This window comes from Penicillium hordei, assembly GCF_028827395.1.
Source record: "Penicillium hordei strain IBT 12815 chromosome Unknown utg000005l_segment0_segment0, whole genome shotgun sequence".
Classification (NCBI taxonomy): Eukaryota; Fungi; Ascomycota; class Eurotiomycetes; order Eurotiales; family Aspergillaceae; genus Penicillium; species Penicillium hordei.
In genome coordinates this window covers 2,803,089-2,827,070 of record NW_026623146.1, presented here as the reverse complement: position 1 = coordinate 2,827,070, position 23,982 = coordinate 2,803,089, and the positions used below count along the sequence as shown (strand labels likewise).

The following is a 23,982-nucleotide window of genomic DNA, read 5'->3' as shown; positions in this document are numbered from 1 at the left end:
TGAATAAATTATCTCTATTAACTCTATTGCCTCAGAATGGGACTTCTTTCCAAAATCGCCCGGAAATTGGGATTTGTGCGCGGGTATCTAGTAGTGGTACGCCATACTCATGGACAAACACGGATTATCCACTCTATCTGGCCACCTCATGAAATTGTAAGAAAATCAGTATTCCGGCGATTTCGAACTAACTATAAACATAGAGTGATAAGCTTGAACCGTCAGACGACGTTGATATCGAGGAGAAAGTTGAAAATGACCTCAGGGTCCACAACTGACGCGGTGCCGACTTTTATCCTCTGGTTTATACTATAGGGTTCGCGAATTATAATCATTGCTAAGCTGATAAAAGAGGATTTCGAGTTAAATCACTAAGTACATCGAGCTCAAATTCGGTCTTGAATAGAAAATATATCATGCAAATGGATAGCAGTAGACAAACCCGGAAAACCTTGTTCTACAGAAAGGGCATGGATTTTGACCAATCCGTTTTGCGCATGGCTCGCAAAGCATATGCCCGCAAAGTAGATAATGCCAACCATCTGGCTGTTCGAGGCAAATCTTGCACTCCAGGATGCGTCGTCGGGAAAGCTCCTCTTGATGCCGGTCATTCTGTAGGAGAAGCTCACGCTGAAGATCCTGGACTTGCTTTTCCAGCTTTTCAACTTCTTGACTGAGGTCTTCAACCTTTTGATCGAGGTCTTCAACTTTTCGATCGCGCGTTTCAATTTCTTGGTCAAATGTCTTACGCAGCTTCTTGAAACAGGTGTCCTGGTCCATTATTAGCTCAAGAAAACGGAGTGTCTTACGAGAGAAACCCATACCAGAGTGCCAGGTAGCTTATTGACCCTTTTGCGTTTGCGAGATGGTTCACCACTTGTAGCATCATTTGGTCGAATCAGAATCTCAAGAGATGTACGTGGAGACGTCCTTTGGACCTGTGAATCGGTTGGCCGCCAGCTCGGGGGTAGTTCGTCATCCTCAATAAGAATCGTGCTTGTAGGGCTGGTCATCGTGGCTTGAAAAGAAGAGACGTTTACCCAGGTGGGAGGAAAGTAGAAGTCTGGCTGAGCTACAGTTGGGGCATAAGGCTCATTATATACCCGAGAGCCAACAGTTCGACTAAGAGACGATTGGACACTACTTTGTGTGATTGATCATGCGTGCATATGTACGTGACCCAATTAGATTGCACAAAACTGAAATAACATACATAAAACATTGGGTGGCGGAAAGCACTTTATCATCCTAACCGCAATAAGGAGCTGTTCCCAATTCGGCAATCATCCCGGTCCCTCCAGTTCAATTGATACCTTAGGTGCTTGCGATACCTGGGAATGTCGGTCTCTTCCCAGTCATGGACTTGAGGTAGTCTCCTTCCTGAGATATTGCCATGAAGTATAACAGGATGTCGACTTCGAACTGACTAAGGTCCCCCATCAAATAATGGAAATCCTCGCGAGACTCCCATGTCCAGACATCACCCTCCCAGCGCACTGCAATAAATGTAGCCGGATATGTCCCGTTCGGAGTCGGGTACAGAGACTTTATTGGTTCAAAGACGGACATTGCATCCACTTCCCAAGCTATCAGACCAACCCCAAGAATTGATAACGAGCGGTCTTTCATCACAGACTCCTGCGCACCATTTGTATCCTTGTGCTGCTTCACACGGGCAGTCCGATTACCCCGACATTCATATCCCATCACTGCTAATAGACCTCCGGACTTAGTCTTTCGCCACCCTAAGATGGACCCCGAAGTCAAAAGTAACCCATAATGATTTTGTGCTCGACGTCTGATCAAACCAATATCGACACACTCTAGCTCACGCTCTGTGTGGTAGGCAAATTTTGGGCCTTCGCCGATAGAATCATGACCTGGACTCTCTTGATCGGTCTCATCCTCGTGAGAGTCATCATCCTTGTCATCGTCCTCGCTATCATCCCCGCTATATACGTCGTACCCGTCCTCATTTTCTTCGTCAGTATATCCGCCATACTCCTCCACCCTATTGTCATCATCATCGTATTCATCACTATAATCATTCTCGTCCTCGTAGTAACCATTCTGGACAGCGGCCTCCTCCTCTTCCTCCTCATAATCACCGGAATATTCGTGGTATTCCACCCCTACATCCTCATCATTGTATCCCTCTTCCTCTTCCTCAAATGTATCCCTTTGAGCGATCGAAATACTTTTATGCTGACTGCCGTCTGCGTTCGAACGACCTGTATATCGGTTAAGAATTGTAGGATAAGGTCGACCGTGAAGAAGGTCATACCAACTCGTTCACGATGAAAATCCAAAAACACCTCCCATTCAATGTTCCAAGACTTGGGCAATTTGCCTATTCTGATGCATTCTTCCAGGTCTTGCTTGGCAATGAAAAACAATTTGGTGTCTTTGCTTCCCGCAAAGGCTGTTGAAGCTTGATTTAGCTGTTCTGCGGCTGCCTTGAAAGCGGCAATATCGATGCATCCATTTGCCTTAGGGACCTTATATCTGATATTCTTTGCTTGAATCTGACCATTTACAGAGTCAAGCTGAATAGAGGCCTGTTGTTTTTCGTTGAAGCGACCCCAAAGGATGGACGCAATGAGTGGCTCTGCGATATCATACTCCTCGGTATACTGGGGCGCTCGTAACGTAGGCTTGGCAGCAAGCCTAGGAGCAGGTCCAGGTTTGAGGGTAGGTCTCAAAGAAGGCTTCATTATCCACAGAATACTAGTATTGAAGAAATTTTACAAATGAAGTCCTTTTCAAGGTTTATACTTTGTCAAGTTAGGCATTTGATAGTCTTATATGTAGCATAAGTTGACTCCAAAATTTCAATACTATATCTTACGTTGGATCAATTTTACCTCTGTACATTTTTACCTCTGTACATTTTTACCTCTGTACATTATTACCTTTGTACATGTTTACCTACGTCACGTGGTGTTATATCCATATTCTCGAGATTCTGTTAGGATCGCATGGTTTTCATTGGATAACTAGTTAACTATGCAACATTAATTACATAATATGCTAAGACTTCATGTGGAAGAAAAGCTACAATCATCTTCACCGGTACGATCAGCTTTCGTAAAAATCGGCCACCGGAAGAATATTGCGCCGGATGTTTATTTATAAGTGCCGGCAACAGAAAAGCGGCAATGCATATATAGTAGTATAATGGGGTCATGCTACTCCAAGGTGGAGAAGGAATCTTTGAACGCCATGACGATGTTTATCCACTGTCCGTAGTGTGTCTGCGAGCCGTATTCTAGGCTTCAAAGTGAGAATACGAATTGATATAGGCATATGGAAAAAAACTGATTACCAACATAAATCTCTACGCGAACTTTATCTTGACCAAAGTAGATTCTGCTAAGGGTGCGGCTTGATCCTGAAACTAAAAGAAAACAAACCTCGCCAAGGAGTTAGTCTGCCCAGTCCATATTGATATTTATATCACTTGTATCAACAGTTTCAGTCATACCTTTTGCTTTGAACTCCGCAGTAAGTGCTTCACTGACTTTTTCAAAATAATTCCTCTCGCCATGAACAACAATACCCAACACAACTCCGGTGTGAACCATCTCGCTAAAACTCTGCTCCGCTAGCTTAGCGATAACTGCATCTCCACAACGGCTTAACTCTTTGAGACGTAGTCTCCAGAACACCCATCGTGGAAGACTAAAACCAGGTTGAGTGATGTTTGCTTTGGCTGCGAGATCTCCGATGTCCATATGGATTTGGTGATTTGATTCAATAACCATAGACAAAGTAGGGTCGTAATTTTGCGCTACTAACTTTATAAGCTTGAATTTGGCGTTCGAGAGCCATGAGAAGCAGGCAGGAAGTAGTTCAGTGATTGACAGCGAATTTTCGCTCTTCGGAATATCCAGTTGCTTCGTCAGAGGCCGCTGTACCTCAAGTGTCTCTCTGAGTAACCAGAGAGCAACGAAGCTCAGCTCAGCTTCACATATCCCGCCAGCGCATAGCTTGGCAGTCAACACTGCGAAATTGGCTCGCTCGGTAGTGGTATACTGGTGTGACTCAATAATCCATGAATGCTGCATCTTTCTTGCCAGGTAAGGAAGATCGATCCAGAATTTCTGTCCGTTTGATAACATTGTAGTCTCTTGGTCCTGGGTATCTCTCTCGTTGCGGTGAAGGATTCCAAATTCCTTGATGCTTGAGATAAGAACAACGAGGCTGTCTTGTTCTGGGCTCGTCGAGGGAGTCATCTTCGAGGTTTGAATGAGTACGTCCCACGCATCAAGCAGGTAGTCCTCTATAAGTGAAACACTCCGCTTTCCTTCGGTATACCACTCGCTAATACTGAGTAGAAGGTTTCGAAGGTCTTCAAGGTTTTCTCTCGGGTACGTAGGGTCAGGAGCAACTAAACCACATTTTTCGGTGCGACTACTGCGGAGAGGATAGGAGTTGTTGGTATAAGACATGTTAATAGTAACAGGTTAACGGGAAACCTAAGAGAGGCCGAAGAAACGTTGAAATGGGATAACAAAATGGAAGTGCTGGCTATGCTAAGAAGGGCAGGAAGAAGAAAAAAAGATAAGTCACTTCGTCTTATGTGAGAACGTGACACTGAGTAGATAACACGTAGTACTGCTATTCACACAATACCACCCCACATTGCAACAGTCTGAGACTTGACCTATCGGAAGGTTATCCGACTTGGCCAATTTGATGTTGTGGTAGGGTACAAGGATCTAAATTTTCCGGCCTTTTCCCTTGTCTAGATCTCCCTACGTCACATAACTCCGTTTGAATACTATATAAAAAAGGGAATAGTTTCTAGCCCCACCAACTGCTTAAGCATTCCCTTCCACGCTTCGACAATGCAGACCAGCATCAGGGTCCTGCTCTTCAGCGCCTTGGCCCTGCCAGTCCTCTCCTTAGTTGCTTTTCCACCTATCGACCTGACAGTCGCTACAGGTTACCCAGACTACGTCCATGATTCTGAACCTAATGAACAGCCAAGCTTGTTAGTCCGAGATGAAGAGAGGGTAAGATTGCTTTATCTGGCTTCTCAGTGACCTGCTAATAACCTTTTAGCGATGCTATGGATTTTGTGGCCCTCATGGCTGTCATTGTACCCGGCCGATACGGGTTTGTTCCTGCAATAATATTGGTCGCCCCTGTTCTTGTGCTTGAAACGAAGTACCAAAATTCAGCAAATGAAATATTAAAGTTGAACTCGTTATATGTGATAACCTCAATCAAGCGATAGGACTAATTCTTCCCGAGCTTGTTCCCATGCCTTCTGGATAAACACCGGTGGCTTCACAAGTTTACGGTTTCCACGTCTCCTTTTACTGTGCTTCATCTTAGCCTTTATTTTGTCATAAGCTACTGACGAATGTCTATATCTAGCTCATACGACTACTGGCCCAGTCTCTCAGGGCAGATCTGGAGTATCGCTAGTACTCGCTATCCTGGTCCTTGAAGTCAAAGCAAATTTCGCTCTTAAGTTTCGACGAATCCTGATCAGTCCAGGCCTGATTCCCTTTCACCCACCATCGGATGTCAATTTCGCAGTAATCCTGGAACAGCGCTCACGCGGCGTCCCTAGGTCCACAATTCCCATTCCATGTCCCCATTACAATATTTAATCAAAATTATACAATTGAACTTTTGAAATTGATCTGGTATGACGATTTGTAGCATGAAATAACTAACGAAGGTTTGTACAGACTTAAGGCCGCCCTATAAGTCGAGCGCTACGTCGTGGTATGGTACGGTTTGGGGGGTGGGGGCGGCCTCGACCGCGTTGCACCTGGGTCGGACGAGGGTTGTTCACAGGTATGGCCGTGATTGATTCCGTACTGCGATGGTCAATGTGGTTGGAGCGGTTAGACTGCGGTGTCGGTCGCTGCTGACTACCCTGGTTGGGCGGTGGTGTCCGTTGTTGATTGCCCGGTTGGTTAGAGCGGTTGGAGCGGTTAGACTGCGGTGTCTGTCGCTGCTGGCTACCCTGGATGGACTGTGGTGTCTGTCGCTGCTGAGTACCCTGGCTGGACTGCGGTGTCTGTCGCTGCTGACTACCCTGGTTGGACTGTGGTGTCTGTCGCTGCTGAGTACCCTGGTTGGACTGTGGTGTCTGTCGCTGCTGAGTACCCTGGTTGGACTGTGGTGTCTGTCGCTGCTGAGTACCCTGGCTGGACTGTGGTGTCTGTCGCTGCTGTCTACCCTGGTTGGACTGTGGTGTCTGTCGCTGCTGACTACCCTGGTTGGACTGTGGTGTCCGTTGTTGATTGCCCGGCTGGTTAGAGCGGTTGGAGCGGTTAGACTGTGGTGTCTGTCGCTGCTGAGTACCCTGGCTGGACTGCGGTGTCTGTCGCTGCTGGCTACCCTGGATGGACTGTGGTGTCTGTCGCTGCTGACTACCCTGGTTGGACTGTGGTGTCTGTCGCTGCTGAGTACCCTGGTTGGACTGTGGTGTCTGTCGCTGCTGTCTACCCTGGTTGGACTGTGGTGTCTGTCGCTGCTGAGTACCCTGGCTGGACTGTGGTGTCTGTCGCTGCTGTCTACCCTGGTTGGACTGTGGTGTCTGTCGCTGCTGACTACCCTGGTTGGACTGTGGTGTCCGTTGTTGATTGCCCGGCTGGTTGGAGCGGTTGGAGCGGTTAGACTGCGGTGTCTGTCGCTGCTGAGTACCCTGGTTGGACTGTGGTGTCTGTCGCTGCTGAGTACCCTGGCTGGACTGTGGTGTCTGTCGCTGCTGTCTACCCTGGTTAGACTGCGGTGTCTGTCGCTGCTGAGTACCCTGGGTGGACTGTGGTGTCCGTTGTTGATTGCCCGGCTGGTTAGAGCGGTTGGAGCGGTTAGACTGCGGTGTCTGTCGCTGCTGGCTACCCTGACTGGACTGTGGTGTCTGCCATTGCTGACTACTCTGGCTAGACTGTGGTGTCTGTCGCTGCTGGTTACCCCGTGGTGGTATCCATTGTTGATTTCCCCGGTTGAGTATACCCCGGTTATTTGGCGTTTCCGGTATTCCCCGGGCCTGATCTCTACCCCCCTGAGGTATATAACCAGAGCTAGGCGATCTGGTTGCTCTTGGAGTAAATATACCGTATCTCTGCTGTGTTTGACCATGCCACCGAACTCGGCTAGGGCTACCGTTAGGCGTAAAGACGGATCCGCCCTCAGAAACACTACCTTCCTCCTCGATGGGACCTTCCTCCTCGACGGGACCTTCCTCCCCGATGGGACCTTCCTCCTCGATGGGGCTTAAATCACGCTGAAACTGAACTTCCTCAAAACTTTCCATATCATCTCCTTGTTGTTCCCTTTCGTCCTGAACTTCCTGTCCTCCCTCAACATCATAGTATCCCTCTTGAGTTTCTTCATTGGCTTCTTGGAAGCTACCACCATTGCTCATGCCTATACCCTCATCAATTTCTTCAGAGTTCGGGATAACTGGTTCATATTCGACTCTAGTTATCCGCCTGTTTTTCTCAGCACGTGGCTGAGACCAGTATGCACCTCGGTATGCATTCACATTCCTCCAGTGGTTGTTTTTCATATGAGTATTCGCCGGGGGATACTCCGGCCTCACCCCTGTGAGTGCCTCATAGTAATTAGCCTCTTGCTCCTTCGCCACATTGTAGATTAACATGTCTGTCTTCAGCTCATCGCCAGCATGAACGAATCGAAGATTAAGCCGCGATTCCCAACTTGCTTCTCCACCATACCAATGAATATAGACATATGTCTCAGGATACCATGCTCTGTCCATCGGTTTTAACAATGATATTGGGTCCTGGTCGACTGACTTCTTATCCACTCGCCAGGCGACTATTCCCCAACCTTCAATATCTCGTTCGGTCCGGATATAGTCTCTTCGGCGGCCAAGACTTTGTTCCGAGATATTAGGTGCTCGAGAGGGAATGAGACGCCGCGCCGCTGGAATTAACCGTGCAGTTGCGAACCCGCCACACGCATATCCGACTATCACTGATTTCCCGGGGCCATTTCCGCGCCAAGCAAGGACGCTTCCTTCCATCGGTAACCCAGATGTTTCCGCAGTATGATCCAGCAGCTCCGGCGTTGACCACATAGGTTGAAGGAAGAAATCTGCATCCCCGTTCTCATCGGATAAATCCCCTTCGTAAACTGGGATATTATTGTCTTGCTCTTCGGTATCGCTTCCAACGCGCTCAATACCAGGAGGCATATCGTCACTGATGTAGGAGTTATTGCGGTGGTGGCGGTTATCAGCGTTGTTACGCCGATTATTTTGGCCTTCCGGTTCGGCATCGCTCTCAACTTGCTCAATAGTAGGATAGTTATCGCCACTGCGGCTGCGGTTATTGCGACGGCGGCGGCGGTTAGTAACATTGTTACGGTTATTGTTTTCGCCTCTCGCCGGGGTCTGGATATCTTGGCCCTGTATATTCCCAAGTCCGGGAAGGGCCTCGCCACTGCTGCGATTGCGATTTGACATAATTTACGATGGAAGTGAGTGAATAGTTGTTATCTGTTTCCCTGGAGCTTATAACTCTCAACTTCGAAATGTACATTGGGGGAAACTCCCCTTTTCGAATATACCAAAGTAGCCATGTGCAAATGTGCAAAGGGTACAGGAGGTAAAAGGGACAAAGTGTCATTTGTACCAAATGGACATCCATTGATTTGTGTCAAACAGGTTCTCTATGGACTTGGCCCCTGCATATTTGGCGCCCCCTGTGGGACTTCGCCAGAAAGTACCCACTGACGATGGCTTCTCCCCACGCAATCCTCAGAATGGGCCGTATGGTGTGTTTATCACGCACCGCAACGAGGGAGTTCACCCAGCCACCGATACTAGCCCTTACGAGCACCTATGGAACCAGTCGACTAGATTTGTGATGTCCCTTCTTTGGGAACCTACTGATCAGCGTGAAAGGGCAAAGGAACAGTTGATATCGATGAATATCGCAATTGACCGGCAGAATGAGAGGGAGTTGAATCGTCCTCCTGGCACTGGCTGTATTGAAGTGCATAATCTTCATCGCGCAGGTATTCAGCTAGACCTAGCGGTTAGAGATGTGAAGTTCTACCACTCAACTGCGCGCTACGAGGATGTACGTGACTTTGTCTGGGAGATAATCCAGAACAGAAACTATCCAGAAAGCTGGGCTATCACAAGGCGCCAGTTTCAATGCCATGTCGCCAAATTTCAAATCAAATCCTCGGTATCTAATGCTTTGGATAGTGAGGATGGTGCTTATCAACAACCTAATATACAAGCCACATCGAAATCAAGACTCAACACCAAAATGAACTCAAAGGACTCATTGGCCGATGTTATTAACACACATCGAAAGATGGCTGCATCGCAAACATCTCGGAAGCCACAATGCATTCCATTCTTAAATTGACAACGAGAAATAGGTACATCATCAGATAAATTTCGTTCCATTTATGTCGCATTTCAAGAGGCAAATATATCCTAGAACCATGTAACTAAAACATTCCCAATAAAAGATTCTTAGAAGAAAACATTATGCTCCCTCGGTAATAATATCCGCAGATGTGAGGCGCTCTTTTGGGGGGAGATCTGTGGATCCGGTATAATTGATTTGCTTCTCAAGGTGCTCGTAGGCTTCGAAAAGTTTCAAGTAGTCCATGTGCAGTTGGTCATAGTGTGCAGATAGGGCATTCTTTTCAATGATGACATGTTGCATTCTCCACCCTGAAGTATGCAGCGAGCTCTCGAGAGATGAATTATACTTTCGAAGGTTTGTGATTGAGTGAGCATCTGCTTGCTCGCGCTGGAAGAACCAGCGTACGACGCTCAAAGGAACCACAACATTTTCGGAGTTCACCTTAGCTTGTTAGCAAGGAATTCAATTAGCCACAAAATTGCATATGCATACAGCTTGGTTTTCCATTATAATAGATTGATTTGATTTAGGAAATGCGAATTCTAGAGAATACCCGGTGGGAAGGGGGTTAAATAGTTATAACTACTTAGAACCGCAGGGAAACAAAGCTCAAATTATAAGCGCGCACATCAATCTCTGTGTGATACGAAATCTTATTCCGTGTAGATCATTTCCTAATCCTTTATCATCCCCCGAGTTACTACCCCTGTTCTAAGAAGATATGGGAAAGGTCGACCAAGCTATACCATAATTAGAAACAACAATCTAACATAGGGTGACATCGTCTTACTGGTGGGTCTTTTGTATCTGTCGCCACTTATTCTCTAGGGCCGATGCAGTTCTGTGTCGGTCTTCCGGGACACTTTCGTTGAATCTGAGTGCAATTTCTGACCATGAAAGTCCACCTAGCTGCTTGAGGACAATCAGAAGTTGTTCTTCCTCCTTATAGTATTGTTTGTTATGACCTGGGGCGTTCGGTTCGGCGGTCATCGGGGCGGCTTTGTGACAATTTAGACGTGTTCGGCTTGGAGGAAATGGACAATCTAAGGTGAGAGCGTCTCGCTGGCGCGATGTTCCTTTTAAAACAAAAATTTCTAAATATATAATCATACGTGGGCGCTGCGCCGGGAATAAGCACCAATTGAATACCGGTTATCAGGTAGGTTGCGCAGGAGCAACAAGATAAATTCAGCCGACTGCGCCATTTCTCATCCTACACAATCACCAGCATGGAATCCGCGGATTTTGATGAATTCCTTAGATGGGGCGAAGATCGAGATGAGTTCCCCGATCTCCAGTATGCCCTAGGCAGCGACGAAACATTTTCATGGGACCAAATTTTGGATGAATACCTAGAGCCATACGAGTATCTGGACCCGTTTCCACTTGGCCCACTAGCTCCAGTCGAAGAGAAAGCGGAAGCGATTGACGCACTCCCCGAGTTATCACCCAGTCCGACACCGCAATACGACGTTCAGATATTAAGCGAATCTATCACTGAGCTTAAAGACCGTGTTAATAGGTTGGAAGACCGGTATAGTACCCCTTCTTACATAAAATTGAAATTATTCAGACACTGACTATACTAGGATTACGGAGAAGCAAAAGTTAGTCTGCTAAATAGATATGTTCTCCAACCCATACTAATTGCAGGCAGAAGGATCGCCGACTTAGAGGCTTACCTCGAGAACCTTCAGCCATTTCTCTTACAACTCGGCACGTCTATCGAGGGACTTCTGACTGAGGCCCCAAAGTAAGCTGTTCAAGTATTGGGTAGAGGGTGTAGAAAGAGTTTTATGGCGATGATGTTTTTGATTGGTGGAGATAGTTCTTTGTTGTAATAGTTTCATTTAGCTATGCGGTCAAATCTAAGTGGTCTTCGGCGTATATTGGCCGCGTTGAGCACACTAGCGGGGAAATAATTTCAGATCCTACAATTAGATCGGCCTTACGGGCAATATACACACTAATGCACCATAGGCACCTAGGTATCGGTCACGCCGCGCTGTGGCGCGGAGAGAGTTTTGGGATTTCCATGAATAGTCTAGCCTACAATTTAGCGTCTTGGCTGACGATCCGGCCCACGAGCTAAATTGGACGAGACAGGGTTCGTATGGCGTAGGCGCAATAGGTTCTGCGATGATTTGCGCAGCAGTCCGCCTTACCGATTGTCTTACGTAGGGAACCTCCTACGCAATTGAAAACTCCTCGCCTCTTCCACCTTAGTGACGTGATATCGCAGAAATACCTTTTCCTTCTATTCGTAGGACGCGCCGTTCCCCCTCTTTCGCGCAGCAGTCCGCCCTATCGTGTCCTACGTGGGGAACATCTTAGAAATAATTCTTTCTTTCCCCTCGTTTCCTTCACGTTGCTCCCTCGCCAGGGTTCTTTTTATGAGGCTTATCTTCTTCGGCCTTATCGGCGTTACTGATTACGTGCTAGCCGTAAACACTGGAACGTATTGGTGCGGTGATAACGTTTATCGGAACAATCAAAGTGGGGCCGAAAGTATAAATGAGTCATGCGGTGATGTTACCCCTCGGTCACATCTCCTGGGCGCTCTCTTTGTGCCGTCGTTCAGGGTGTGTGGGCCCCTCGTGGGCGTTACTCCTCGTGTGCCGTTTTCCGTATGGGCATCACCCTATGTGGGCCCCTCGTGGGCGCTACTCCTCGTGGGCGTCACCCCCTGTGCCGGCCCTTCGTAGGTCTTTCTGCTCATGGGAGTCATATTGATAGGCCCTTTCTTGATTATTTTTTCTAGTGACAACCTGATACATTGCATTTACCGGCTAAGATCTGTAGAACATAATCCGGGCGGCTAATGGGTGATGATTCACTGAAATAAAACGTTTTACACTGCCAATATGCATTGGAGTTTACTAGACATTCAACTATTCAATGGATGTGAGTTCTAAGATGTTAGCTGCTGAAATTCCGTGTCTAACAAACAAAGAAACCAGCAAATCCAGATCCTACAATCCCCTTGGAAACGGACTTCATAAAGGCTCTACGTAACGAACGTCGAGAATATATCGAAATTGCGAACGATTTCCTGCTATCGGCCAAAAAAATGATTACGCTGGTCAAACAGCTTGAGAACAACATTTCAAACATGGAAACCTTGAACCGGCAGCAATCCGCTATCCTAGATAATCTTCAAAAGGGCGAAAAGACTTGATCCACATACTCTTGTACGCTATTTTTAGCCCACTCAATTTGCACATTGAAACAATCTTACATTTGACCATATACCCTTTGCTACAATCGAAGACCTCCAATATTCTATAAAATCAAGTAACTCCACGCAAAGTAAGAGATATCAAACAATGGCTTCCTGTAAGCATGCCGGATGGCTTCGCGTTATAGAGAACCGTGATTTGAAAGAGATCATTATAGAAAGAACCGATCGACTAAGCACTCTAGTTCGCGAAATGCCTGAGCCAGACGTTCAACGCCCTCAGATCTGTCTCTTTTTGGGTACGTCAACCAAAGATGAGGCGATGCGGAACATCTTCAATCGAAACAACATACGGCGAGGAGATCGAGCATATGTCAACCTACGGATTGATACGACGTCTTTAACGAGCGATAATCCTGTGCTTTTTGCCGACAGCAACCCATTGCAAATTCCTCTTTCTGAAAAGAGTCATGTATGGTGCCATGAAACTACATCTTACGCTACAACATGGCACACAACTGCATCACGTGCCGTCATCGATGTTCTATTTTCTAGACTCGTCTTCACTTTCAGCGATGTCATATGCATATTTGCGGATGACTTTCAGACTTTAGAGGCAATTATGCTGCGCTTAATAGCGTGGGTGGAGGTTCAAAGTGCTTCCTCGTTACCTTCAGATACGCTTCCTAGATTGCTCATCATTTTTTCGGAGGATGGCAAGTTTAGTGAGGCTCACATAGAGGACTACTTGACCTCATCCAACCTTGGGCGCCAACTTTCATCAAGCTTTTCCACACTCAAAATATTCCAATTAGCAGGCAAATACCTTTCTCCATCCACTCGTTATCAACGGCTACATGCCGAGATTCGATATCATATGGAAGAATCAAGAGAGATAAAATCCAGCCTCAGATGTCTTTTCTCCGCCTCTCACCTTCTGCATTTCTTCAACTCTGCAGTAAGGCATACCGCACATAACCCAGGAGCGGTATTCGACTTTATTAAGGCCTCGAGAGACGCATATCCTATCAGGGAAGATTACCATATATATCTGCACAAGTTTCTCAAGCTCTGCGTTCAGTTCAAAATTCCATACAACATGGTCGCAGCCTTTGTTGCCTCAAGCATCATGATGAATGCGTACCCGAAAAGGATGCATCGTGAGTGTTAGATTCCACACATATCGTCTCCTAACTTTCTATAGTCTTCGACCCATGTTTGATATATCGTAGCCTATACAGGTCCCATTGCAACAAGGCATTTCAATTTCTATATGGACCACAGTGTTCTACCTATTTAGATCGAGAGGTTCAAGCTCAATGTGACCATATTTTCGAGGCTTTAGAGGATGGATATACGGATGCTGCACAGCTTCACCGAGCGAACGCCCAAAGGTATAGCAGGTTTCTACAGAAGATTGTGACAAACACAGTCTGTATCTGGTGTCTTTTCCGCCCCCCCGAGAGACATTTGAGCTGTGGTCACTCCATATGTGATACATGCGCTGCTATATTTGGCATTCATCTTCCAAAATCGGATAGTCAAGTCCGGATAGATTGTCTTTTTGTTGATGGCGGGGAATTGCTAGTTAATATCAAACCACCAACAGCCGGGGTGAGGATCATAGGAATTGATGGCGGTGGTGCGCGAGGTGTAACGCCCCTCGAGTTCCTAGGTGAACTACAGAAATTACTTGGAGATTGTCCAATCCACGACATGGTTGATCTTGCAGTTGGTACAAGCTCCGGTGAGTCTTCAATGATATTGGGTGCACAACATATGACTAACAGACCAGGGGGGCTGACTGTACTGGCCAAATTCCACCAAAAGTGGCCTGTCTCCCATTGTGCTAGTGTATTCGAGACCCTTGCCCGCCGATGTTTTTCAACTTCTGGGTCCGCATTAGGCAGACTGAAAGCAGTGGTTAAGTATATAACTAGCGACGCAATGTACGATGAGCGATTCCTGGAAGGTGCCCTTCAAGAGAATTTACCAGGACATTTGTTTGGCTACGTCCCTGGCATAGCATCAGGGACAAAGGTGGCACTTACCGCAACGTCTGGGGGGAACGAACGTTCAATATTCGCAAACTACAACGGTACAGCACAACCGACGGGTATGTACAATTTTGAAAATCCTTTCCTATCTTCCTAATGGCTTTCAGGGTATACAGTGGTTCGACCCGAAAACAATGACGACGAAGCTTCGTTATGGCAAGCGTAAGCTGACATCCAATCTTACTTCTTATACGATTGTGCTAAACTTAGATAGAGCGCGTGCAACAACAGCAGCCCCTATGTACGTCCATACGTCCATATCTATATATTGCTTCTCCCGGTTAATCATCGACCTAGATTCTTTAAGCCTATCACGGTTGACGGTCAAGAGTATTGGGATGGTGGGCTTGGGTTCCCCAACCCGATTGAACTAGCTATGTGGGAGTCTGCCCGTATTTGGGACAAAAACATATCACGCGATGTCGTCATCTCTCTAGGGACCGGAGAAGCCTCTAAGGACCTGCCTAAGAGAAAAACCCACTCCATACAGAGGCTATGGACTTCCTTTATGGACTTCCTCGATGGACATACTAGATATGGTGATATTAGAAATGGGTTGGATGAGCAACGCAGGCAAGACTTCTTTCGTTTGAATATCGAGCTACCATTCCCAATTCGGCTGGACGATGTTCAAAGTATACCGCTACAGAAAGAGCAAATACACCTACGCCCGCAAGGTCAGCTTATTGAAGTTGCAACAGCCCTATTAGTCTCCAACTTCTACTTCCAACTCGATACTTCGCCTACCTATGATGGAGGCTTTTACTTATGTGAAGGTTCAATTCGGTGTCGCGGCGACTACAAAGACATAGTCAACGCTCTCACAACTCTATATCAGCCTGAGATGGAGTTTGTTACTGCGAACGAGACCCTCACCTCGCTGGATCTACAAGGTTGTCAAACGTGCACCCTTTATAACAAACATGTTTCCTTTTATGTCCGACACCCTACAGAAATTGTCACAATATCGCTACGCTTGGCGCAGGGCATCGAAAGGAAAATAAGCGGCTTTCCCAAAAGTATGCAATGGTTTGTAATGCAGCAGGGCATCGACTCTCCCTTCACAGGCTATAGGAGCGACCAGAAGATCCGGAACTGCCCGACATGTTCCAGATCACACAAAAGAAAGTATCGGGATAGTATAGCCTCCATTCATACAAAGCGTGTACGGAGATAAATATGTCAGGAGGCGTTACTCAATTGAATTCGCATTTATATGTTTTAGTGTCGTCATGTAGAAACCACAAGATTTAGTATGGTAACTTGGACTATGGAGCAAAGTAGTGATTAAGATAATGTTCTGCCACATACCGTCGTGAACTTTTTATGGTGCTTGGGAGCTTTGGGGCCTGGATGTCGGTTGCTGCAAATATGGGCTCTACGTATATATATGAACTACGCATGAATAAAGCCTTGGCTCGCCACAACCATGAACGTGAATACTCTATAATTTTGTCAGGGCAATTGATGCAAGCATTGAACGGCTTTCCTTTTCGTGGAGATCTTGAAGCTAGATTAGTCACAGCAATAGCGACTTGTGCTAAAGACGGTATTCCGCTTTTTATAGGGTTGTTTGTTTCACTAGGGCGTACACATTTCTAGTCATAGATACAGCTCTCCTGCTGTAGATGCCATTTGATTCGCTATTCTCACATTATGACTGCCACCCACTATCTATGATGAGCATGAGCACTGCTGCAAGATTTTCAATAGTAGAGTTACAAATCTGAGAATTCGTTCTGACAAGCTCAAAGATAAGAAATAAAATAGTATCAAACAGCGAAACCGCAAGAGAGCTTCCTTCCTAAGGGTGATACAAATTATGCAAGCGAAATCTCATTATACTGACACTGACAGAACCACACCAAGACTTTTGCTGCAAAGACTTCCCTGCATTACTTTGGCGGTGGAGGAGGGACGCCCGGCTTTTTGACCCCCGTTGTATCATACGCGCCACGACTATAGGGTTAACTTAGCTTGGTTGAAAGCTCTAGTGAAAGGAACTTACCACATATTGGACATATTCCCGTTAGGAAGAACTGGCCTCAGTTTAAGTGACTATCGAATGGATAGGGTAGAGCGATTCCACGTGTGATATAGGAAAGCCTAGCTCTTCTTTGCGATTAGGAATTTCAAGCGAGGCACAAGGATTGATGATTCTATATATGAAGTTAAGTTAGCTTAGATCTAAGAATTGAGCACGGGGATTTGTATACTAAGTGCGACTGTGGAGTAATGGGACGTAGTCAAGTGCATAAAATGAGAACCGGAGCTAGTTCTATTGTAAAGGCGAGTAAAAGTTCTTTTATATAGTGATCAGGCTTAGTAGACTATATAATTAGTCTGTGCTATATGATGCGATTACTAATAATGCGTACTTCCTTCCGAATCGGAAAGATCTTCCGTTCTACATTTTCCCATAATTCTCATCTGGGTCTGCGCGTGCTTGACATATGACGCTGATTGAGGATAAAAGGATTGGCTGGGCAATCATGACAATCCTAGACGATCGGGCAAGAGATTGGAATAGCGTATTAGCACGCTAGGATTTATGCTGAAGAAAGGAATTGCTACGTCGTTTGAGACAATGCGATATTGATTCTTGAACCATCGAGTTAGCTTTGTACGTGTATTGGTCCAGGAGCTATTGTGGCGTGAAGGCAGAATGTGGTGATTAGAGTTGGCGGACGCCAGGAAAAAATTCTTAACGAAGTAGTTAAAGACAGGGGTGCTATGTATAATCGTCATTCCTGCTGTTATAACTAAGTTAGTAAGACTGGGCTGCAATACTCCGGTCCCATTAGACGCTTGGGCTCTCCGATTATGGTGGTGTGTATAGATATACACGCGAACTTTATCAGGCTAAGGCTACGGGTGTACTTTTGCATGGCCAATCAGCACGCGTTAACAACTCCTTGTGTCTATACCCTGAGTACTTGCAATTTATAAGGTATTCTGACTGGGATAAAAAAACAAAGCAAAGCAATGCAAAACATGCAAACTAACTAGATACATACATATCTCCTCTATTAACTTGTTGAAGGTTTTCACTGATTGTAGCGATTGGGAGAGTTTCAGATACTCTGGTCATAAAATCGCTGAAAATAATCTCAACTTGGTATCCACAAATCTTTTCCTCTTGGTCAAACATCGACATAATGCGTTGTAGTACCCCTATTTCTTTCCAGCCTAGAAGATTCAGTTCGACGCAAACATATTGCTGAAGCATAAGAGTAACACGCGTGAAGAGCCCCTCCTCTGTGGCTTGATAGGATTCATTCTTTTGATAGTCGGTGGTGATGCGATCGCGAAGGTCTCTTCCAGTTAGGCCCTCAAGAGTGATCTTCGCTGAGATACCCATCATCGTATCATAAATCATAACAGGTGAAGGATTCATCAAACGGTATTTTTCTGTGCATTTAAAGATAATCCATTGGTCTTTTGATAGTCGGTCCATTATCTCGCTCGTTCTGTTTGAGGCTAAAATAATATTAGTATGCGGAAATTCAACAGCCATAGCGCGTTGTGTGCTGCACCTTTATATAGTGATAGGCGAGGAGACGGGCCTTTGTGGGGCTCTCTTTCAGATTAAGGGCATGATTCCACCGGGAGATGCGTTGATTTTATAGTATTGGTATAGCATTATAGGTTCTTAATCCGATTAATTACGTATACGGAGTTCTGACCCGGTCGCCTTGTTCTATACAGAGATGCGTTAAGACGCGCAGCGCCACAACTAAATCTATTCACCTTGATCATCCGAAATTTTAAGCTGCTTTAAAATTTGGTAAACGTAAGTCACAATGGTTCGATGAAGAAGACCTAGCATTTCCACTGAGTCTTAAATGCGTTACAACATGCAGCGCCCTAAACACACATGCCAAAGCCGGTAGTCCACCAACTATGTTATTAATAGTCCTATATATACCAACATCCCTTAGGCTCTTCCTGAATGTGTTCAACTCCTATGGCGGAATCGGAGGCTTACGATCTCTATAGGAGAATGCATCATTAACTAGTCAACTTAATCATTTATCCACAAGTAGAGTTCCGGTGTTTATAATCAATGATAGGAAAAGTAAATAAATATATCAAAAGTAGAAATCAAGTACTGCCTGAGCGGATGATTCACTGCGAACTCAACAAAGAACAAAAAATGAAATAACAAATATTAAATGGAGTAGTGAAGTGGCAGCCCATTGGAGTATCCACTTGATACTGGGGGGTAGTCGCTGAAACTGCCTGGGAGAGAAAGTGTTAGCTCCAAATATAGATCCCCAATTCAGTGTGAATTATTACCCATGGGACCTTAGAATGACCGAACTCCGTTGCCTAGGTTCGAGCGACCTTACACATTTTGATTACTATCTAGCCAGCCACTATGATCGTGTAAATGACCAAGATAGTCTGCTTCCGTCCTGTTGAATTGACTGGCAAATGTCGACTCTCGTCGCGAGATCGGCGGCGATGGTAGTTTAAGGGATCGGGAGACCAATCTGGAGGAGCTTCTTCGCGAAGTCGGCGGCATTAGGCGTGATCCTCCGCGGCGTACCTGGCAAGTTGGACAAATCTTGACAAAGCGAGCGATCAGTTCCTTAGGAACCCTAATAATACAGTTAGTTGCTATAAACCAAGCACATTATATATAATATATCTTGGATTTGCCCACCATGAATAGATCTGCCGGACCTGAGTAGATGTCTTATCTCGGCCACCATGCTGACATTTCTGATGGGCCCTAGTGAGGATTTTGAACAATTTTTGGCGAATTGCAACCGGCTTTCCCTCATGGCAGATCATCTTCCTATGCTTTATATCCCAAATTACCCTATTAGCATTGATTGATTTCATCCGTTAGAATAAGTAAGACTTACATCAGATCCCACAGCTTCGAGCTTGAACATCTTTTTGACCCAAAACCTGATTTATTTAGCAATGCGGGTAATAGATTAACTAAAGAGATCCATACCGAAACTGAGCTGACTCCACCGCGGTCTCTTTAGGGTCAATCAACACAGTTCTAATGTTCCGGGCTCTCTCAGCATGGATCAACGCTTTATCTTGTTTCTGTTTAGATAGATCCTCAATATAGCTAGAATGATAAGATATTAATATGAAGTCCAGTAGGGTTTATCATAGATGACTCACTTCTGCATCAGTTGATCAAACTCCTTTACATCAGGGAAGCCGCTAAGCGCGGGCACTATATCCTCTGATAGTAATATAGCCTCGTTGTAAGACTCCTGGCTTTCAATCTCTGTTTCACCTAGCGGGTCGCGGGGCAAATACCTTGGCCCTTGAAGGTAGCGCGATTGGGAGATAAACTGCGGCGGATGGTGTAGCCTAGGGTCATCAAGTGAATGTTCCGACATGTACAGCAACCCCGGAGATAGACTCGACTGCGGGGCAGAGGGCTGCCCAAAATGAGACCCGTATATGTTGAAGGAATGCTGAGGGAAACCAGGTCTATGTGTGTTGAAATCATGGCCCTCTTGCTTAAAGTCATGACTCTCCGGCTGACCGTATGAGCCAGACACTGCCATTTGGTGATTCATGAGACACGCATCATCCCCTTCACTGCGCCTTGCAAAACTGCTCATGACTGATTTCTGACTTGGATATGTAATATTGATGGTGACGGAAAATGGGCTATCTCTTTTATATGTAATCGGGAAAGAGTAATTAAAAAAGACAGAGGAAAAGAGGAAAGGCCTTACTGGAAATTTCGCCGGAAATTCCGTACTAAGGCTTTTTTTCTACTCGACTAGGGGTAAAGTGGTTAAGGCTAATAGTAGCTAGGAAAATACCGATAATTATTTTTACTAGGGTGAAGATTAAAATGGAAAGCTAAAATTAAAAGCATCGACTGTGGGAAATAAATGAAACCAGCCACTAAGTAAGAAATTGGAGCTCTATATGGCTTGCTCATCTGTGTTGCTAAATTCTAGACCAGGAGATGGTACAGCCGTCGATTATGATACTTACGGTCTTCTTGAGCTCTCCAGGTCGATGGGACTTCTTTGAAGAACAAAGGATGAATCCACTTCGGAAGCAGGCTTCGTAGTGAGATGATGGGAAAGCAATCCATCGTGGTTTTTTGGTGGTAGATATTTCGGAGGATGAATGGATTTTCATATGACGCCAAATTATGCTACTGCACAAGTCCTACTATTATATGCCCTGCTTTTTTTCCGGGATTTTGTATTGATGTGATATCACCAACCTCAATGGTTTCTTATTGTTATTCTTGTGTTATCTATTCCCTTCTAGCCTTCGCCGCGCCACCAATCGAGCTCGATGTTGCAAATTTTATAGCGGTTGGAACTTCAACACTGGTCAGAGGACCACACTACCCACAGCGTGATCTATCAAGTCATATTCGTCCACCAAGAGCAAAATTCCCAGACTGTTAGACTATGGTTTCTCAAATCAAAGCAAAATATACCTTATCCTAGTAATTCTATGACGACCCTGTCCACAATCAACAAAGAAAAAGAGAGAGAGTTGAAAGGGTTACTTAGTATTATAGTTTATATATAGGGTTCATGCAAGAAAGCCCCTCCGGCTGAAAGACTCTGTTCAGTCGTATCCCTCCATCCCTCCCTCCACTCATCCATCCATTGCGCCCTCATACGTCATATTATACTGTCCCACTCTTAGTAATTCTGAGCATCCTTATTAGCCATTATATAAGTAAATCCAGGTATGGCTAGCGTATAGGAAGAAATAAAACTGGTAAAACATTCCAACTACATAAGCAATAGGTCCGTCCACTGTAAAAGATCGGTCCGGACAAAGCACTAATCAAAATCGATACAATACCGGTCTCAAGATTCTCCAGTATCAAGACCTCAATCCCTTGCTAAGATATAATATCAAGTTAAAACCAATATGATGATTGTCAGAACATACTTGTAAGAGAATGAGAATTTCCAATTTAGATAATGAACATCAGAAAATTTGCATCGAGACTAGACGTCTTTAGATCATATATAGCTGAGTTCCGTGTTGAACAGAGAAATCACAATGACTGGATTATGTTGCACCATCCTATGTTGAATAGTATATAAACCTCGTAGCAAGAAAATCAATGGGGCATGGATGAGCGCGCATACGGCGGAGCTCCCTGGAATTTGAAGATTTGGCCCCCAATCTCCTTCCAATTGGATGTTGGGTCATCGAATACCCATTGACTGTTATTGTCTTTGTATATATAACCAGTGCGAGCTTTGTTCCATACTACAGTGGTATTGTAGTATTGGGCTGCCGTTTCGTTGCTCGTTTGTGGTGTGCTGGCGACCGTGCTCGATGTTTGTATAGAGCCTCGCGGCTGTACGCTTGGTAGGGCCGTTGATGGGAGAAGCTGAGTAACAGATGGCTCCACTTGAGACGTCAAACGTGGGTAATCCGTTTTGAGATCATTCCCATCCTCGGCTGCTAAACGAACAAGGCAATACAATGCTAGTTTGATCGTAAGTCCGCTTGTAGCGCTCCAAGGAATTTTCTTGTATTCCACCAGCCCAATACTGGCTTTGAAGCATGATTCATCAATAGACATGTCCGTCAACTTCCTCGAAATAGTGGAAGAAGATGTTACCCGTTGATGTGAAGGTGGTAGGCGAGTGCGTTGAGGTCTGGGTGATGTTCGAACTGGGTCTGGTGCCAAATGGAGCTGCATCACCACGAGCTCCTGATCGCTGATAATATACACATACCGGCATCCGTAAACAGCTCCGTAATATTGGACTTGCTCGATAGGTCTGACTGTGTCGATCAACGTCGAATCTTCATAGAACCCGTTTCTCGTGTTCTGGACGGCATTAAAGGCGTTGATTGATGACCAGTTGAATTTTGTGTCGCCAATAACAAGAGCTTTCGCCTTTCCAAACTGATCTCTAGCCTCATCCTTCCCAGCGCCCCAGTCAGGGATACATCCTACGTGATGCGTAACTCTTCCGCCGGACGTAATGAATGCAGAAGGAAGTACTGCCGATACAGGACCCATAATAGACATGCATATGAGATCAGAGAGGCCACGTTCGTCAAATATATTGTTGAAACCTCCCGCTTCACAGTTCCTGGCAGTATCAAACGGTGATACATGGCGGTTCAACTCATTTCTGAAGCGTAGGTGGAGGGTATCGTAGTTGAAATCGGTCCATTCTCTTACACTGTCAACTGGGTCCCAGTCTGAATTGAAGGTGTAGCTCAGCTGTGGTTTGGCAAACAGGTAGACATTTGGGTTGCGTGTCGTTAGGTAGCTAAGAAGGGTTTCGGTCATGTCGAGAAATCTCTTGAAAAGATCGCCAAAATAAAATTTGATGTCTTGAATTTTACTCTCGAGGTAAAGTAGGCTATATATACATGAATTGATAACCGGCTGAGTATTATTGTTATTTGCTTAATGCGGACTACGTGAGATTCTCTATTATCTTAGCTATCTTGAATCTGCATGTGAATATTCCCGTCGGTGATTCACTATAATTTTTCAAGGCAATTAATGCAAGCATTGAACTGCATCCTATATAGCAACTTGGTAGTACAAGGTACAGTAACTAGAGGCTAAGCAGCTTGCTGCAAATGCTGAATTTCGAGTTGTGCCGATTGTTTGTTTATGCTGTGCTTCCTCGGTACAATTTGCTCCGCGTCTAGAGGCCCTTTCCAATGATTGGTTTTCCTTTGTGGACATCTTGAAGTTAGATTAGGTATCATCTAATGGGTAATGGATCTGGGACTCCCTATCTAAACAATATCATATAAAAAAAAAGGTAGGGGCAAGGTTTTCATTATTCATGATTCTATATCCCCCGTTCCTGTAGATTCCGCTTCTTTCCAAAATTCGTCTCGACTTAGTATTGCCCCGGGTAATTTTGCTGTAAGAAAACGAGCGCAATATTTCCGTAGCTCACTCAGTCCGGCAACATCAAACTTCGTCACTGACGTAATCCCCCATGAATGTGGTACCAAGCAAACTATAAAACAAGTGTCCTTCATTTTTTCAATCGTTTCAAATTGTGGCTCACAATCAAAAGTGATTGATTGGGGGTAGGTCATATCGTCACAAAAGACTGCCCAAACTGACTCATATTGACGTAAAAGTCTGCCTCGACGAATATGCCAGCAGAGGTCGGAGTTTGGGCATACGGCTTCCAGAAAAGGGAAAATAGAATTCAATGTCGGCATCGAAAAGCCTAGCATAGTTAATGGTCAATATCTAAAGTATGGGAACGGATCAATAACAACACACCATCTGGGTGATAGGAGACTTTTAGTATGATCAACTCTAGCAATTCCACCTCTTTATCGAGAGACTTCCAGAGTGCATTATCAATAGAAGAGATATGTTTAGAGTCGATGCCGTCATCCG

The 23,982-nt window shown here is 45.3% G+C and overlaps 13 protein-coding genes across 13 annotated transcripts; 4 read left to right on the top strand and 9 right to left on the bottom strand.

The window, feature by feature from the left end:
- Positions 1-414: 414 nt before the first annotated feature.
- N7537_009996 (uncharacterized protein) lies at positions 415-1,013 on the bottom strand (the record flags this gene model as incomplete). Its single annotated transcript, XM_056901050.1, has 2 exons — positions 415-771; positions 825-1,013. The coding sequence occupies 2 exons, from the start codon at positions 1,011-1,013 to the stop codon at positions 415-417; spliced, it is 546 nt and encodes a 181-aa protein (XP_056749718.1).
- A 301-nt stretch (positions 1,014-1,314) lies between these two features.
- N7537_009995 (uncharacterized protein) lies at positions 1,315-2,714 on the bottom strand (the record flags this gene model as incomplete). The annotated part of the gene is made up of 2 exons (XM_056901049.1): positions 1,315-2,231; positions 2,285-2,714. 2 exons carry the CDS (start codon positions 2,712-2,714, stop codon positions 1,315-1,317), a joined length of 1,347 nt encoding a protein of 448 aa, XP_056749717.1.
- A 711-nt stretch (positions 2,715-3,425) lies between these two features.
- On the bottom strand, positions 3,426-4,451 carry N7537_009994 (DUF3632 domain-containing protein; the record flags this gene model as incomplete). Its single annotated transcript, XM_056901048.1, has 1 exon — positions 3,426-4,451. One exon carries the CDS (start codon positions 4,449-4,451, stop codon positions 3,426-3,428), a length of 1,026 nt encoding a protein of 341 aa, XP_056749716.1.
- A 1,256-nt stretch (positions 4,452-5,707) lies between these two features.
- On the bottom strand, positions 5,708-8,458 carry N7537_009993 (uncharacterized protein; the record flags this gene model as incomplete). The annotated part of the gene is made up of 1 exon (XM_056901047.1): positions 5,708-8,458. The coding sequence occupies one exon, from the start codon at positions 8,456-8,458 to the stop codon at positions 5,708-5,710; it is 2,751 nt and encodes a 916-aa protein (XP_056749715.1).
- Positions 8,459-8,666: 208 nt separating this feature from the next.
- N7537_009992 (uncharacterized protein) lies at positions 8,667-9,374 on the top strand (the record flags this gene model as incomplete). Its single annotated transcript, XM_056901046.1, has 1 exon — positions 8,667-9,374. One exon carries the CDS (start codon positions 8,667-8,669, stop codon positions 9,372-9,374), a length of 708 nt encoding a protein of 235 aa, XP_056749714.1.
- Positions 9,375-9,497: 123 nt separating this feature from the next.
- On the bottom strand, positions 9,498-9,887 carry N7537_009991 (uncharacterized protein; the record flags this gene model as incomplete). The annotated part of the gene is made up of 2 exons (XM_056901045.1): positions 9,498-9,821; positions 9,873-9,887. The coding sequence occupies 2 exons, from the start codon at positions 9,885-9,887 to the stop codon at positions 9,498-9,500; spliced, it is 339 nt and encodes a 112-aa protein (XP_056749713.1).
- Positions 9,888-10,166: 279 nt separating this feature from the next.
- Positions 10,167-10,585, bottom strand: N7537_009990 (uncharacterized protein; the record flags this gene model as incomplete). The annotated part of the gene is made up of 2 exons (XM_056901044.1): positions 10,167-10,442; positions 10,493-10,585. The coding sequence occupies 2 exons, from the start codon at positions 10,583-10,585 to the stop codon at positions 10,167-10,169; spliced, it is 369 nt and encodes a 122-aa protein (XP_056749712.1).
- Positions 10,586-10,609: 24 nt separating this feature from the next.
- N7537_009989 (uncharacterized protein) lies at positions 10,610-11,137 on the top strand (the record flags this gene model as incomplete). The annotated part of the gene is made up of 3 exons (XM_056901043.1): positions 10,610-10,914; positions 10,970-10,987; positions 11,038-11,137. The coding sequence occupies 3 exons, from the start codon at positions 10,610-10,612 to the stop codon at positions 11,135-11,137; spliced, it is 423 nt and encodes a 140-aa protein (XP_056749711.1).
- Positions 11,138-12,244: 1,107 nt separating this feature from the next.
- Positions 12,245-12,558, top strand: N7537_009988 (uncharacterized protein; the record flags this gene model as incomplete). The annotated part of the gene is made up of 2 exons (XM_056901042.1): positions 12,245-12,284; positions 12,350-12,558. 2 exons carry the CDS (start codon positions 12,245-12,247, stop codon positions 12,556-12,558), a joined length of 249 nt encoding a protein of 82 aa, XP_056749710.1.
- A 1,099-nt stretch (positions 12,559-13,657) lies between these two features.
- Positions 13,658-15,755, top strand: N7537_009987 (patatin-like phospholipase family protein; the record flags this gene model as incomplete). Its single annotated transcript, XM_056901041.1, has 7 exons — positions 13,658-13,718; positions 14,168-14,305; positions 14,354-14,674; positions 14,723-14,777; positions 14,830-14,856; positions 14,913-15,634; positions 15,700-15,755. 7 exons carry the CDS (start codon positions 13,658-13,660, stop codon positions 15,753-15,755), a joined length of 1,380 nt encoding a protein of 459 aa, XP_056749709.1.
- Positions 15,756-17,558: 1,803 nt separating this feature from the next.
- Positions 17,559-17,979, bottom strand: N7537_009986 (uncharacterized protein; the record flags this gene model as incomplete). The annotated part of the gene is made up of 2 exons (XM_056901040.1): positions 17,559-17,574; positions 17,633-17,979. The coding sequence occupies 2 exons, from the start codon at positions 17,977-17,979 to the stop codon at positions 17,559-17,561; spliced, it is 363 nt and encodes a 120-aa protein (XP_056749708.1).
- Positions 17,980-18,963: 984 nt separating this feature from the next.
- On the bottom strand, positions 18,964-20,215 carry N7537_009985 (integrase zinc binding domain-containing protein; the record flags this gene model as incomplete). Its single annotated transcript, XM_056901039.1, has 5 exons — positions 18,964-19,219; positions 19,285-19,424; positions 19,490-19,535; positions 19,585-19,707; positions 19,764-20,215. The coding sequence occupies 5 exons, from the start codon at positions 20,213-20,215 to the stop codon at positions 18,964-18,966; spliced, it is 1,017 nt and encodes a 338-aa protein (XP_056749707.1).
- A 1,487-nt stretch (positions 20,216-21,702) lies between these two features.
- On the bottom strand, positions 21,703-22,896 carry N7537_009984 (uncharacterized protein; the record flags this gene model as incomplete). Its single annotated transcript, XM_056901038.1, has 1 exon — positions 21,703-22,896. The coding sequence occupies one exon, from the start codon at positions 22,894-22,896 to the stop codon at positions 21,703-21,705; it is 1,194 nt and encodes a 397-aa protein (XP_056749706.1).
- Between the last annotated feature and the right edge of the window lie 1,086 nt (positions 22,897-23,982).